At 35.6% G+C, this 12,860-nt stretch overlaps 1 protein-coding gene across 1 annotated transcript in view; it reads left to right on the forward strand.

The window, feature by feature from the left end:
- Window positions 1–11,127, forward strand: part of LOC149555938 (Signal recognition particle, SRP9/SRP14 subunit) — a 43,152-nt gene extending 32,025 nt beyond the window's left edge. Inside the window, exon 4 of the mRNA XM_089830047.1 lies at window positions 10,648–11,127. Coding sequence (XP_089686173.1) covers window positions 10,648–10,839 — 192 coding nt within the window. The 3' untranslated portion in view covers window positions 10,840–11,127. The remainder of the gene's footprint in view (window positions 1–10,647) is intronic.
- The last annotated feature ends 1,733 nt before the right edge of the window (window positions 11,128–12,860 follow it).

A 12,860-nucleotide genomic window follows, 5' to 3' on the forward strand; every position in this document is an offset into this window, starting at 1 on the left:
AAATGCATCCACATGCAGATGAAAATACAAACTACAAATAAAACCCAAATTCTCTCCAATTAATCTACCTTTTTTCAAAATGATATTAAAGACTCAAGCATATGAAAATGCAGTACAAATCAAAAGCACTAAACCAACAACTTTTCAACAATCTGGAAGCACGTATTGCATTATACAGCAGCAATATCATAACCAGTAACTTCCAAATAACTTCTAAAATGTTATTGTATTATAGAACAGCAATACAGTAACCAGCTAACCACAATTCAATCTTATACACAAATTCTACAGTCAGATTGGAAAACAAGAGAAGAACCTGTAAGCACAAACGAGACACCTGAAATGATATCTCCATGGACAATGGGTTTGCGTCCACTGCCTGCCTGGACGAGAGGCTACGTCCTCACACTGGCTGAAAGCTGAACCTTTTGGAATGACTCTCACAAGAGAGAACTAGAAATCAGAATAATAAATCAAGCATACCAAAAGGAAGGGGCCTCTTCTCCTTTTATTCTCGCAACGGTGACCCTTTGACTTCCTTTTTGGGTTTTTCGTCTTATCTCTCCTCGTCCTCTTGTGACCACAAGTAATATTAATTTGACCTTTAATAATGAATTCCAGCTCACATAGTCAAACTTAATATTGTAAATACGCCCCTTCTTAATATTTCTAATGTCCCCAAAAAGAAGGGATATTACCAGTTCCTATTGAAGCCACCTATGATATGAAGGGAGCCTCCCCTTTTGGTGAGAGGAGAGAGAAATCTCAGGAAATGTTGCCTAAAGTCACAATTTTGTAAGTTGTAATCAGTGATGTACAAAACTTTTAGCCAATAGGAAAAAATTATTAAAACCACTCATAAATTTTCTAGGAGAAAATTATGAAAATCCACTAGATAGTTTTTGAGGGAAAAAATTATTAAAACCCACACATAACTTTTTAAGGGAAAAATATGAAAGCCACCAGATAATTTTGGAGGAAAAATTATTAAAACCTTTTAGAAATTTTTCGGAGAACAAAAATTATGAAAATCCATTAGAGAAACTTTCATGTGGCAGAGCATGCGACTTTGTGTGGTAAAACAACACATGCAAGCAACATGCAACTCACAAATCAAGGACATGCAACCTTTGAAAATGTAATGTCCCCTTTTTGGCTAGCATATAGTTTGAGGGATTAGCCTATTATTGTGATCCTCATAGGCTAATTATTTTGGATAGAGGGCCTTTTGAGGCAGAAGTTCGGTTATGGGAGGGTCTTGTTTTCTTCACAATTTAGTATGTTCTAGTTTGGTCCTTGTTTGAATCAGATTGGACTTCATTCGGGCTTAATTTCATGTGCCTATTATATATGGAAAGTCAAGTGATGGTTGAGAGGGACCCTTTCTATTTTAGGAAAGTGAATTGGTCACATGGGGAAATAATAGGTGTGACTCCTATTTCGAACGACATATTTAAAGGATACAAGTATTTCGAGACTTATGATTATTTTAGTGGCCAAATTATTATTAAATAATTAAATACTTATTATAGAGTTATAATTTCACTTAAGTTGAGGGTTGAGTCATGATTGGAAGGGGCCATTTTATTTAATTAATTCATGGAAGCCTATGCTAAGGAATTAATTCAAGTTTTGGAGCAAATGATTATCATTTTATATTATTACAAATTTAAATATGCAACCCAAAGAAAAGTTTGCATTAAGCGAAAAGTGTATGGAAGAAGCTATTGGCCATTGGTGTGTTGAAGAAGATTTTGGCTTTATTTGTAATAAAAGCAAGCCTCTAGCTTTGATTTATTCATCTCTTGTTATTTTGTATTTCTATAAATTTGGTGAAGGTTTTGAGGGTTCCAGTGTTGGAAACTTGGAGAGAACTGATTCCTCCATTTGGGTTGCACTCTGAGCTGTTAAAGGATCCAGTGTATTGTGCCTAAGGTCTGAATTCAGATTGTAATTAAATTGGTGCTGTTGTAGACCAATTTGATTAACATTAATCTGCATTTTGGAAGCTGAGAAAAAAGGGTTTGTGAAGAATTGTTACTGCTGCAAATTAAGGAAGGAAGAGTCTGGCTGTTAGGTGTTGAACTGTGCATTTATTTCTGCAATCAATGTCACTTCCTTAGGTCTTGTTAGTGCTGCGATGTACCTGGTTAAGGTAGTGATTGACTACCTATCCTTGCGTGCGGTTTGTTGATACCTGCATTTAGTGTTTTGTTGATGTTAGTTTTGTACCACTACATAACATATAGCAATTAAACACTTGATAGGGAATATCAAGTCCTCAATTCCTCTCTTGAAAAGTTAATACTCATGAAGACATAAGCAAAACTCCAATGTTCCTTACACCTGTGGATGCTAACTCAGTATATTGATGTCATTTGCTGGTAATCACGTAGGTGGGCTTACGCTATTCATTTGAAGATAACTTGGTGGTACTTCGCTTGCTTGATTTGTTTTTTTTGCTTGATCACTTTCACTTTCAACTATTCCTACCACTAAATGCTTAATGCTCTACTACTCCTCCTATGGATGGTGAAATTAGGAAATGGATGGGGATCTAACCAAATGAAAGCTTGCCAGTGGCGCTACCTCTTAGGATTTTCACACTGACATTTATCTTCCAACCCAACTTGAAGTACAAGCGGAAAGATGATATGCAAGTAGAACTTAGGAGCGATTGGACTAGATTACCACACAAGGCTTCCTAACAAGCCGCTAGGATGCTAGTGGCCCAGTATATAGGTCCCTATCAAACATTCACTAATATCACCATACAATTAGCCATCTACTTCTACTCTAGCAACATGAAATGAAATCCTACTTTAATTTGAGAGATGAGAAGAACTATGCAATACACCAAAATGATCATGTATATCCACCATGCAAGCCACAACAATGAATAGAGAACAATTTTGATAGTATTTTGGCAACAATTCTCCAACATAACTCCCTTACAAATGAGAGCAAAATGGCCTTAAATAGAAGCTCCAAATTACAATGAATGGCTGAGATTAAGAGGCAAAACCAAGGGCCAAGATTATATCTTAGAAACCCTAACTAGGGTTACCATTATCCAACCAATTACATGAGGGCACCAACTTTGTGGGCCAATGAGAAAATTACAATAATTTGTCAATCAATGAGAGCATAGGACACTTGGCATGATTTGATTGCATGCACATGAAAGTGCCACCTCATCAACCTTATCTTATAAATTTATTCAATCCTTGAGATAAGGTGAAGCCTTGGATGCTTGAGCTTGTCCTTAGAAACTTTCTCATCACCACTCGAACTTGCTCATACTTGATGTCCTGACGCTGAAAGGACGAGGTCTTCATACACTTGGGGTAATCTTGCCTTGGCCTCGATGGCTTCTCTGGATATGAACTTCTTTGCAACTTGAGAGCCTTGCTCTTGGCCACTACCTTGAAATCGAACTTAACCTCCCCCATTATCCTTGCCTTCCTTAACCTTCTTGGTCTTCCAACCTTCCCATTCAAATCCAACCAAGCTAGCTTGCACGAATAGCCAAGCCTTGCCTAGCCTCAAATATTTTTAAATCTCTTCTACTAATCCGCTCTTTCTTGAAATTGTGGGGCTTCTTGAATCTCAATCTTCAATCAAACTCGCCCTTCACCCGATTTCATTCTTCACCAAAGCTCGCACTCCAACCTTTGCCGACTTGCAATCAAATGGAAGGGCTAGGACCCCATGTGGAATTGCTTCTAGTTTTGCACTGTCCTAAGCTTTAATTCTAGATTTTTACTTATAATTCTAGCCCAATCAAATTTGCCCTTTTCATTTACAATTTCATCAATAAAGTAATACATCCAATTCTCGAATTGCATACCTTGTGAGACGCCCATGACTCAGTTGAGCAACACAATGAGGTTGCCATACTCTGATTTGAAGTCTGATCGAGTGAACCTTGACGCCTTGGTGACTCCCTTCTTGCCTTCATGTATCCAATTTTGTTTTAGGAGAGTGAAGTAGGCATCTTGATTATCTTGGTGGAACTTGGCAGCCCGATCCATCGTTTGTCTCTCAACTGTATCATGTTTACAGTGCCACTGTTTGTGTCACAGACTTGCTTCAATTTCGAGAAGAAGGCAGTCTTTGACATCATGTCTTCCTTGTCTTTTTTGGTATTCGTTCCCTTAGGGTTCTTGCTTGCACTAACATCTACTATCCTAAACACTTATTTCAACCCTTTCGTTCTAAGTGATATGGACTACCCTTATTGATCTCAAACCTTCTTTCTATCGATGGATTCTAACTTATTTCTGCCTCGCCAAGTCCTATCGCTACACTTATCAATCTCCGATCTTCAACCTAGGGGTGGGACTACCACTTATTTCTGTCTCTTCTTTACCTTAGGATGGACTACACTCATATCTTCCAACTTCATTCCTAGGGTGGTCTAGCTTATTTTTGCCTCGCCAAATGTCCTATCATGGAATCTACACTTATCTCTTCAATTCCAACCTATCAATGGGATGATGAAGTGGTGGATGAAAAGTACAAGCAAGAGAAGAGGAACGAAACCAAGCAAGAACAAGAGAGAGACAACCTTGCCCTTAGAGCGGCCTCTAAACATGGAATGAAGTTTGTCCTTCTACCAACAAAGAACACGTTTGGAAATTTGTCCGTCATGTGAAAATTTAGTTCTCCAAGCAAGAATGTGAAGTTATGGCAAGTGAAATAAGACCTTGGAATTCTGTCCACCTTATACAAAATTGAAAATGGTTATTAAAATTCCTTGTCTAGGGCACCAAAATGTGTGAAAATCTGCCCTTATGTTGTCCAAATCAAACTTGATCAAATTCTGGAAATTGTGATTGAAATACTTGATCTAGGGTACAAAACAATGTCCTCAAATCTGCCTTCAATATCCTTCAAAAAAGTTGCCAATAGTAGAAGATGTCAATTGAAAATTGCTAGAGTTTGGTTATGGCCCAGCTAGGGCATGAAGTACTGCAATAAAACTTGTCAAATCAGGCCCTCAAATTTGTCATAAATGATATAGATTGGACCTTCAAAACACTATCCAAATTCTGTCCAAAATGGCCTAGAAGTTGCCGCCAATAATGCCCTAACATGCACATGCAAATTGCCCAGAATGAAGGTGCTCAAATGTGATGGATTTTGCTGTCTTATGAAGACTGGAATTGATGCCAAAGGATCAGATCTGAAAATGAATCAAATGCTGCCCAAAACCGTCCACAATGGAGGCACCAAAACCCTAAATGCTAACACATGCCTCAAAACCCTAGCTCGCTGCCCATGAATAGATTTGATATAAAATCGCAGCTCCTTTGCAAGAAAAAAAAAATCAATTCTCCACTAAATTTGCCCAAAAATCAGGCCTTCACAAAATTCGCCCAAGCAAGAAAAATTTGAATTTGCCTCAAAATTGCCTAGGGCAGAAATTCGCCCCAAGATGGAAGAAGAAAAAAAAATACCTCCAAGCAAGGAAAATCTATTCCAAGAAGAAAATTCCCTAGGCTGGAAATTGCCTCTCCACAAATTTCGCCCAATACATGAGGAGGAAGATGGAATGAGAAATGAAAGAGGGGAGAGCCTCTCTTATACCACCATTTCACTAATCCTCCAAGCTGGCCGACTTGCCCTTGGAGAGACAAAAAATTAAATTAGGCCACCATTCATGGTCCAAATTTAAATTCATCATTAAAATTACCTCTTTCATAGTGAAATTAGCATATTTAATTGCCGGTTAGGACCAAAATTGCAAAATAAAATTAAGAAAGCCTTAGAGATGTTAAAATTTTTTAGTAATTAAAATATCATTTAAAATCGGATTTAGCAAGCTAAAATCGATTTTCAACTTTAATTTACCATTTTTAAAATAATAATTTTAAAATCTTCAAGGCAAATTTAACCAATTTAATGCAAAATTTTGCAATTTAATCCATTTTCGATTTTGCAATGCAATTAAATTTTTTTTTTTTACCAAAATCAATCATTTTTTAAACATCCAAAATCAATTTTTTTTCAATTCAATTTTCTTTTCACCAAAAAAAAAATAAATTTTCCGAAACAATTAAATCTAAAGATTTTTTATTTTGAAAAAATACTCAAGATTATACAATTACATCCAATTTTCAAAATAAATCATCTAAGTCCAAAAATTTGTAAATTTATCCTACCGAATATTGTTCTAACCATCGAAAAAAAATGTCTTTGAAATTTGTTTGGCCTAAGGATAAAATTGTCAGTTTCGGAAAATCAAGTTGAGACCGAGTGAAAAATAAATTTAACCTCCTCCCTCTTGACCTGAAGGCGTCCAAGGCGTAAAATTTTCTAAAATCAGAAATTTTTGGACAATTTCAAAAATTATTGCCAAGGCGATCAAAAAAAGAAGGGGGTCCCCAAAAATTTTGGGGCGATGATGTGAAAACTTCACAACATCTAGCATTAACCCAAAGAAATATTCCTGAACATTTCAAGAAATCAATAACTTAGAACAAAACTCTCAGGATGGCCTATCCGAAAGAATCCACTTAAGGGCAAGCACTCAACAAGGGAAAGAACTTTCAAGTTGAACCTAAGCATCCTGACCATAAGTTACGTGTGTGTAAATGATTTATTCCCCGCTCGACTTAAACTTGGTGAGATCATTATATTGGGATTCAGTAGTGCATCCCTTGGTTGCCCAAGTCTTGGATATGAAAAGGTGCCCACCACTTTGTTGCTAGAAGAGAAGAATTTGCAAAGATATCATTGAAACCATTTAGAGATTCTTGGGTTGCATCGGAAGTTTCTATATTTCTAATGGAAGGAGATATTTCAACAAAAATCCATAAATAAATGTAATTGTTTTTTGAGTTTCCCCAAAAGGGGCAATGTTTTTGAGGGCAGTTGATTATGAGGGGTGAATCAAAGATGTAAAGTTCATTTTTAAAATTCTTATCGAGTCCATAGAGATCGTGGGCCATGAAATTGTTGTCCAAAATTCAAATCATTACTAACAATGCAAAAAAATTAGGGGTGCAAGTGCTTTGGTTGAGGAAAGATTTCAACCCATTTTTTGGACACTATTTATTGTGCACTCCCGTAACTTGGTGATGCAAGCAATTGACGCCCAAATAGATTGGGTGAGAAGAATATACCAAGAGGAGAAGATCCAAATGTTTGTGACAAACCACAAGTGTCACAAGGGCATTTTTAAGACTTTCTTGAGGTTTGGATTATTGAAGGTAGATTTGATTTATTTGTTTAATTTTATTTATGCCATGTTTAATATGTATATAATATATTTAGTGTGTGATTAATATATTTTTAATGTGTAATTATCACGATCCTATGTTGTTGAGACCTAATTTGCATCACATACAATCATTTTGAGACAAATTTTGAAGATGTGAAATTTTGGCAAAATGGTCAGCGTTCCCCTCGGGATTTGTGACAAAGGTTTAATCACCTCCTATGGATTCAATGAGTTTAGTGGTTGTATTAGGCATTGATAGGTCAATCTTTTGGTGCAACGACAACCACACTTGTAACAAGTGGTATTAGAGCTTTGTCATATGTTCGAATCCCCTCGGAAATGCTGAGGGGGAGATTGTTGGCAAAATAGTTAGCGCTCCTTTGGCATTCGTGGCAAGGGACTAATCGCTTCTTGTAGATTCTATAACTCTAGTGGTTGTATTAGGCATTGATAGGTCCATCTTTTGGTGCAACAACAACCACACTTATAACACGAGAGGCATTGGGTGCCATGGTTATTAGTAACCAATGGGGCATTTGGAAGTAGTCAAATTTGCAGAGGGCCCAAAAGGTCAAGTCAATGATCTTGGATGGCAATTGGTGGGCTTGTGTGGAATGTCTTGAATTTCACTAAGCTTATCATAAGTATGATTAAGTTTGTTGATATAGATACACCATGTTTGCGGGAAGTCTATGGTGGCATGGACACGATACTGGGCAAAATAAAAGTCAATGGCATGGACACCATAATGGACAAAATAAAAGTCATTGATCCTGGATGGCAATTAGTGGCTTGTGTGGAATGTCTTGAATTTCACCAAGCCTATCATAAGTATGATTAAGTTTGGTGATATAGATGCACCATGTTTGGGGAAAGTCTATGATGGCATGGACACGATAATGAACAAAATAAGAGTCAATAACACAAAAAGAGAATGACCCTAAAGAAATATTTTTAAAAGGGTGGAAAAAAATATTCATCAATGGAACACGATGAACACACCATTGCACCTCCTTGCATATGCATTCTCTCCCAAGTTTTTTTTTTCTTTTATTTAGCATTTGTATTGTAGACGTCAACGTAAATTACCATGGTACCTCCCCCCCCTGGACTAGGGAAAGTTCGAACTGGTCCACGGTTCTGGTCCGGTTCAAACTTGGTTAGGGCAGGGTTCTTTTTTTGCCCTATGGGTAAGATCAGGTTCGAGTTGGGTTTGAACTCAGCGAACCAACACCAAAAAGTTCTAACCCGCAGTGAACTAGGCCCCGTGGATGACTAGAAAGTGTTTTTTTGGGCAAAATTGAAATGTTTTTTGCCGTCCACAACCGTTAAAGTAGTTATGAATTACTTTTGGTGGCCTCTCATTGTCATTTTATTTTTCCAAACAAGTTATTTTGTCTCAAGGAAGAGCACATAACTTAGAATATTAACAATTTTTCTGTTTTTCATTCCATTAGTTGAACAATGAATTTGAAGCATGATTCTTGAACTTTATATTTATAATGTTTTGAATCTTTGATGTTGAAGTTGATTGAACTATATGATGGTATGATCACTTTGATTACAAGTTTAACTGTTTATGGTGTTTTTGTTTGTTAAATGTGTTTATGCTAGTATGCCACATTCTAATTTTAACTTTTGCTTATAAATATATAAATATATATAATAATAATTTTTACATGTTTTTGTACTAATGACCCCAAATCTCTTTCCAAAATTTTGACGAACTTGCGAATTGGTTATTGAACTTCGAACTTGGAACCGAACCCGAACCCGAACTGGCAACTTAATTTAAGCACTTGACGTTCTTTGATTTATCTTTATCGACTTAGTGAAGCATAACTGGTTGGCTGCAAAAAAACATATAAGACTTAGGTTTATATTCATTCCAATTTGCGCCTTTTATCACGTAAGGAACCCCATTACAAGAATGTGTCAACAAAGCATTGGCATGTAACCCTTAAATGTACTAACATGGATCGTGGATGGAACTATTGGGATAGTGATGAGATAGAAAACAATTATTATTTTGGATTGTCAATTTTATGATCATAATGATTCTCATTTGAATCATGACCTTAAACAAATAATATGCTATATGGCATAATATTGGAATTCTGAGCTATCAATTAACATTTGGAATTGATCAATGATGGGGTATCATACTATCTAATGTAGTTAGTTTTATTTTAATTATCTCTCTCTCTCTCTCTATCTATCTATATATGTTTCAGTTACTAGTTAAAACTTGTAAAACACAAGACCTGGTACTGGTATGAATTTGGGTATGGCTTGGGTTTTTCCTGGGTCCTTGGGTTCATTGTGAGTCCTTAACAAAAGAACCCACAAGGAACTCGAGCACTGACAAAGTACCCAAGGGCCATAGCCAAGCAAACATACCAAAATATGTGCATGCATATGAAATAAAATATACATTACTTTTAAATTCTCATCAAATCTCTATATGAATATACCAAGCAAATCTTTGTATTAAGCCTTAAAATGTTTAGAAGCAAAATATCAAAAACCAAGGACTGTGTATGGCACTTCTGATGAAGAGAACATGAATATGATATGTGGTATTATATTTTTATTTTTATTGGCAATTATGGATTAACGAGTGTCACTCTCCTTTTTATATCTATAACTGGTGTTTGAACACACACATAAGGACACACCTGTACTGAAGTTTAAAAAAGGTTTGTTGTACCCATACCCGAATTGGTAGCATACACATGTACATGTACATATACATATACAGACACACACACACACACACATTTATGGACTTATCCAAACCAATGTACCCATCTACCAGGTTCTCGTAGCCGTACCCATGCCAGTAACTTAGGTTTCAACAATTAAATTTGAAAAGGAGAGATACAGTTTTAAGAACATAGGAATCAAAAGAAAATAGTGTTTGTTTGAAGCATTTTCTTCTCAATATCATATGTTTATGGATTTTTCACTGTGTGGAAATAGTATATAGGTTTCTTTTAAGCCTAGTCTTATCACAATTTTGCAGTCGAAGTCTGCAATATACAATGTTAGTCATTTGAATTGTGAAAAAGGATTTAATGTAGACCCTTCTTATTAGAACAGGGAGTGATGGGACTGTTTAGAGATAAATCAATTTTTCTGTAACAAAAATTCTTGTTTTACTGTTGTTCCATTTAATAAAACTGATTCTTATTTTCTGAAATATTCAATAATTTTATCAAGCTGTGTGTTGCACAGTTCATCTTAATTTATTTTCTGGAAAATGTCTCTTAAATTTATTTTCTGGAAAATGTCTCTTAAATTTATTTTCTAGGCAGCGTTGCTCAAGCATTTCTGTAATTATTTCTAGTAATATATGATGTAAATGTTCCTGAAATTATTTCCAATAGAACTTATTGATTGGTTTTTTTAGTTTGCAGCTATCAGCTAAGGATCATCAACGTTTCCAAGCTGCTTATGCAACAGTGTTGAAAGCCCACATGGATGCTTTGAAGAAGAGGGAAAGAAAAGATAGGAAGGATAAGAAGACTGCTGAAAATGATGAGAAAAGTATGCAAAGTGGAAAGAAGGCAGCCCAAAGCAAGAAACCGACACCAAAGGCGTCTACGTGAAATTACTTTCTGAAAAATTATTTTGAATCAATCACCACTAGGCAGCTAAATCTCTGAACTTTTTGTTGGACTGGCTTCTTGTCAGTATAATGCAATATTTGTATTTGCTAGTTGGAATCAAATTCATGGATTGCAGCAATATAAATGACCTGGATTTTTCTGTTGATGACCTGGAATTTTTCTGTTGTCGACTTGGAATTCGCAAGTTCAGTACAATAATTTAGATGATTCAATGTTGAGCATTGCTGATTTGATGACAAAAATGAAGCTGTTGCCAATATTCTGCCATTTGCCTCCTATTGTGTAGAAATGATCGCAGTTATTATCGTGTGCTTACAGTTTATCTATTAAGTTTTCCTAATTTACTAGTGATCATTGAGACAGTTTTTGAAGTGAGAAAATAATTATATTTTTGTTGTCTCACATCTTCTCTACTGAGAAGAGAATTAGCATGATTAACTAATCTGATGTTTGACTGCCTGTGCAAGCAATCTAGGTTGGCACCAATGCCATTAATTCCCTGAATATGTGAATAATCAGACTTTGGCATTATATTAATGTATATTGTTAAATATACTGTCAAACTGCAGTATAAAGTGACATCTGTTACAAACCGCTTGATAGATAATGCTACGCCCTTAGTATTGGTGTATATAGGGGTATGAATAGTCGACTTGTGGCTATCTTAATCCTTAATTGAGTCATGTTATCATTATTATATTATTATTTAGATAGGTGTTATGTAGAGTTGTGTCTATTCAACCTTAAGCATAATTAGATATATATAGGAGGTTGTGAGTCTTATTTCAAGATCCTATTGTGAAGTGTGTTCTCACTGGAGATATTTGGAGGTTGCCCCCTCGAGGTGGCCTATTACTTTTAGTTATTATCAAGTATTTATATAATATTTTATCTTATTTATTCTATTGTGCAAGTTATTTCATTACAAGTGATATCAAAGCATGATCTTGGCACCATAGAGGCAAGAGTTTTTCTCAACATTGGGGCAATTTTAAGAAGAGCATAACTTTCAGATTTTAGCAAATTTTTCAAATATTTTTAAAAGGGTTTTTGAAGACTATATTAGAGAAGCTATAGTCCAAAAGTCAAAGGAATTGGAGCAAATTTGAGAAAACTATTGCAGAATTACTATTTCTACACAATTTATTGAGATCTACCTATCTCTCACATCTTGCCGAATTGGAGTATAACTTGTATTGGGTTTTTGAATACATAGTAGAGGGGACTACATTTCAAATCTTGGAGGAATTAAAACAAAAATAAGCAGAGTTTTTTTTGGGAAGGGCTAAAAGGTGATGGTCAAAAATTTGTGGTTGAATGTTTAGTTTGTCAAAGAAATAAGGGGGAAACAATTAAGACACCGGGTCTCTTGCAGTCTTTATCTATTCCTAGCCAATGTTGGGAAGAAGTATCCATGGACTTAATCAGAGGGCTTCTCAAATCCAAAGGTCATAATGTCATCATGGTAGTAGTTGATTACCTCACTAAATATGCATATTTCATTGCATTATCACATCCTTTTAGGACAAGTATAGTGGCAAAAGTTTTCTTGGAGAATATCAAAAGCTACATGGTACACCTAAGGTTATTGTTAGTGATCGTGATCCTATCTTTATTAGTCACTTGAAATATTTATTCTCATGTTTGGGTAATCAATTGGCTCATAGTTCTTCATACCATTCTCAATTAGATGGGCAAATTGAGGTTGTTAATAAATGTTTGGAAGGGTATCTATGTTGTTTCACTTCAGAAAAATAATCTCAATGGGTAGATTGGCTACCTCTTGCAGAATGGTGGCACAATATTTTTTTTCATAGCTCATCAAAAATGCCTCCATTTTTGACACTTTATGGATATCATCCTCCTTCCATCACATCATCATTAAAGGTGTCACCAAGAGTTCAAGCAGTAGAGGACCACTTGCTTCATCAACAACAAGTACTTTCAGGAGTCAAGGAGAATTTAGCTATGACACAAAATTGAATGAAACAAGTGGACCA

This window comes from Cupressus sempervirens, chromosome 5, assembly GCF_028749045.1.
Source record: "Cupressus sempervirens isolate cs-2001-9-10 chromosome 5, ASM2874904v1, whole genome shotgun sequence".
In the NCBI taxonomy this organism is placed as follows: domain Eukaryota; kingdom Viridiplantae; phylum Streptophyta; class Pinopsida; order Cupressales; family Cupressaceae; genus Cupressus; species Cupressus sempervirens.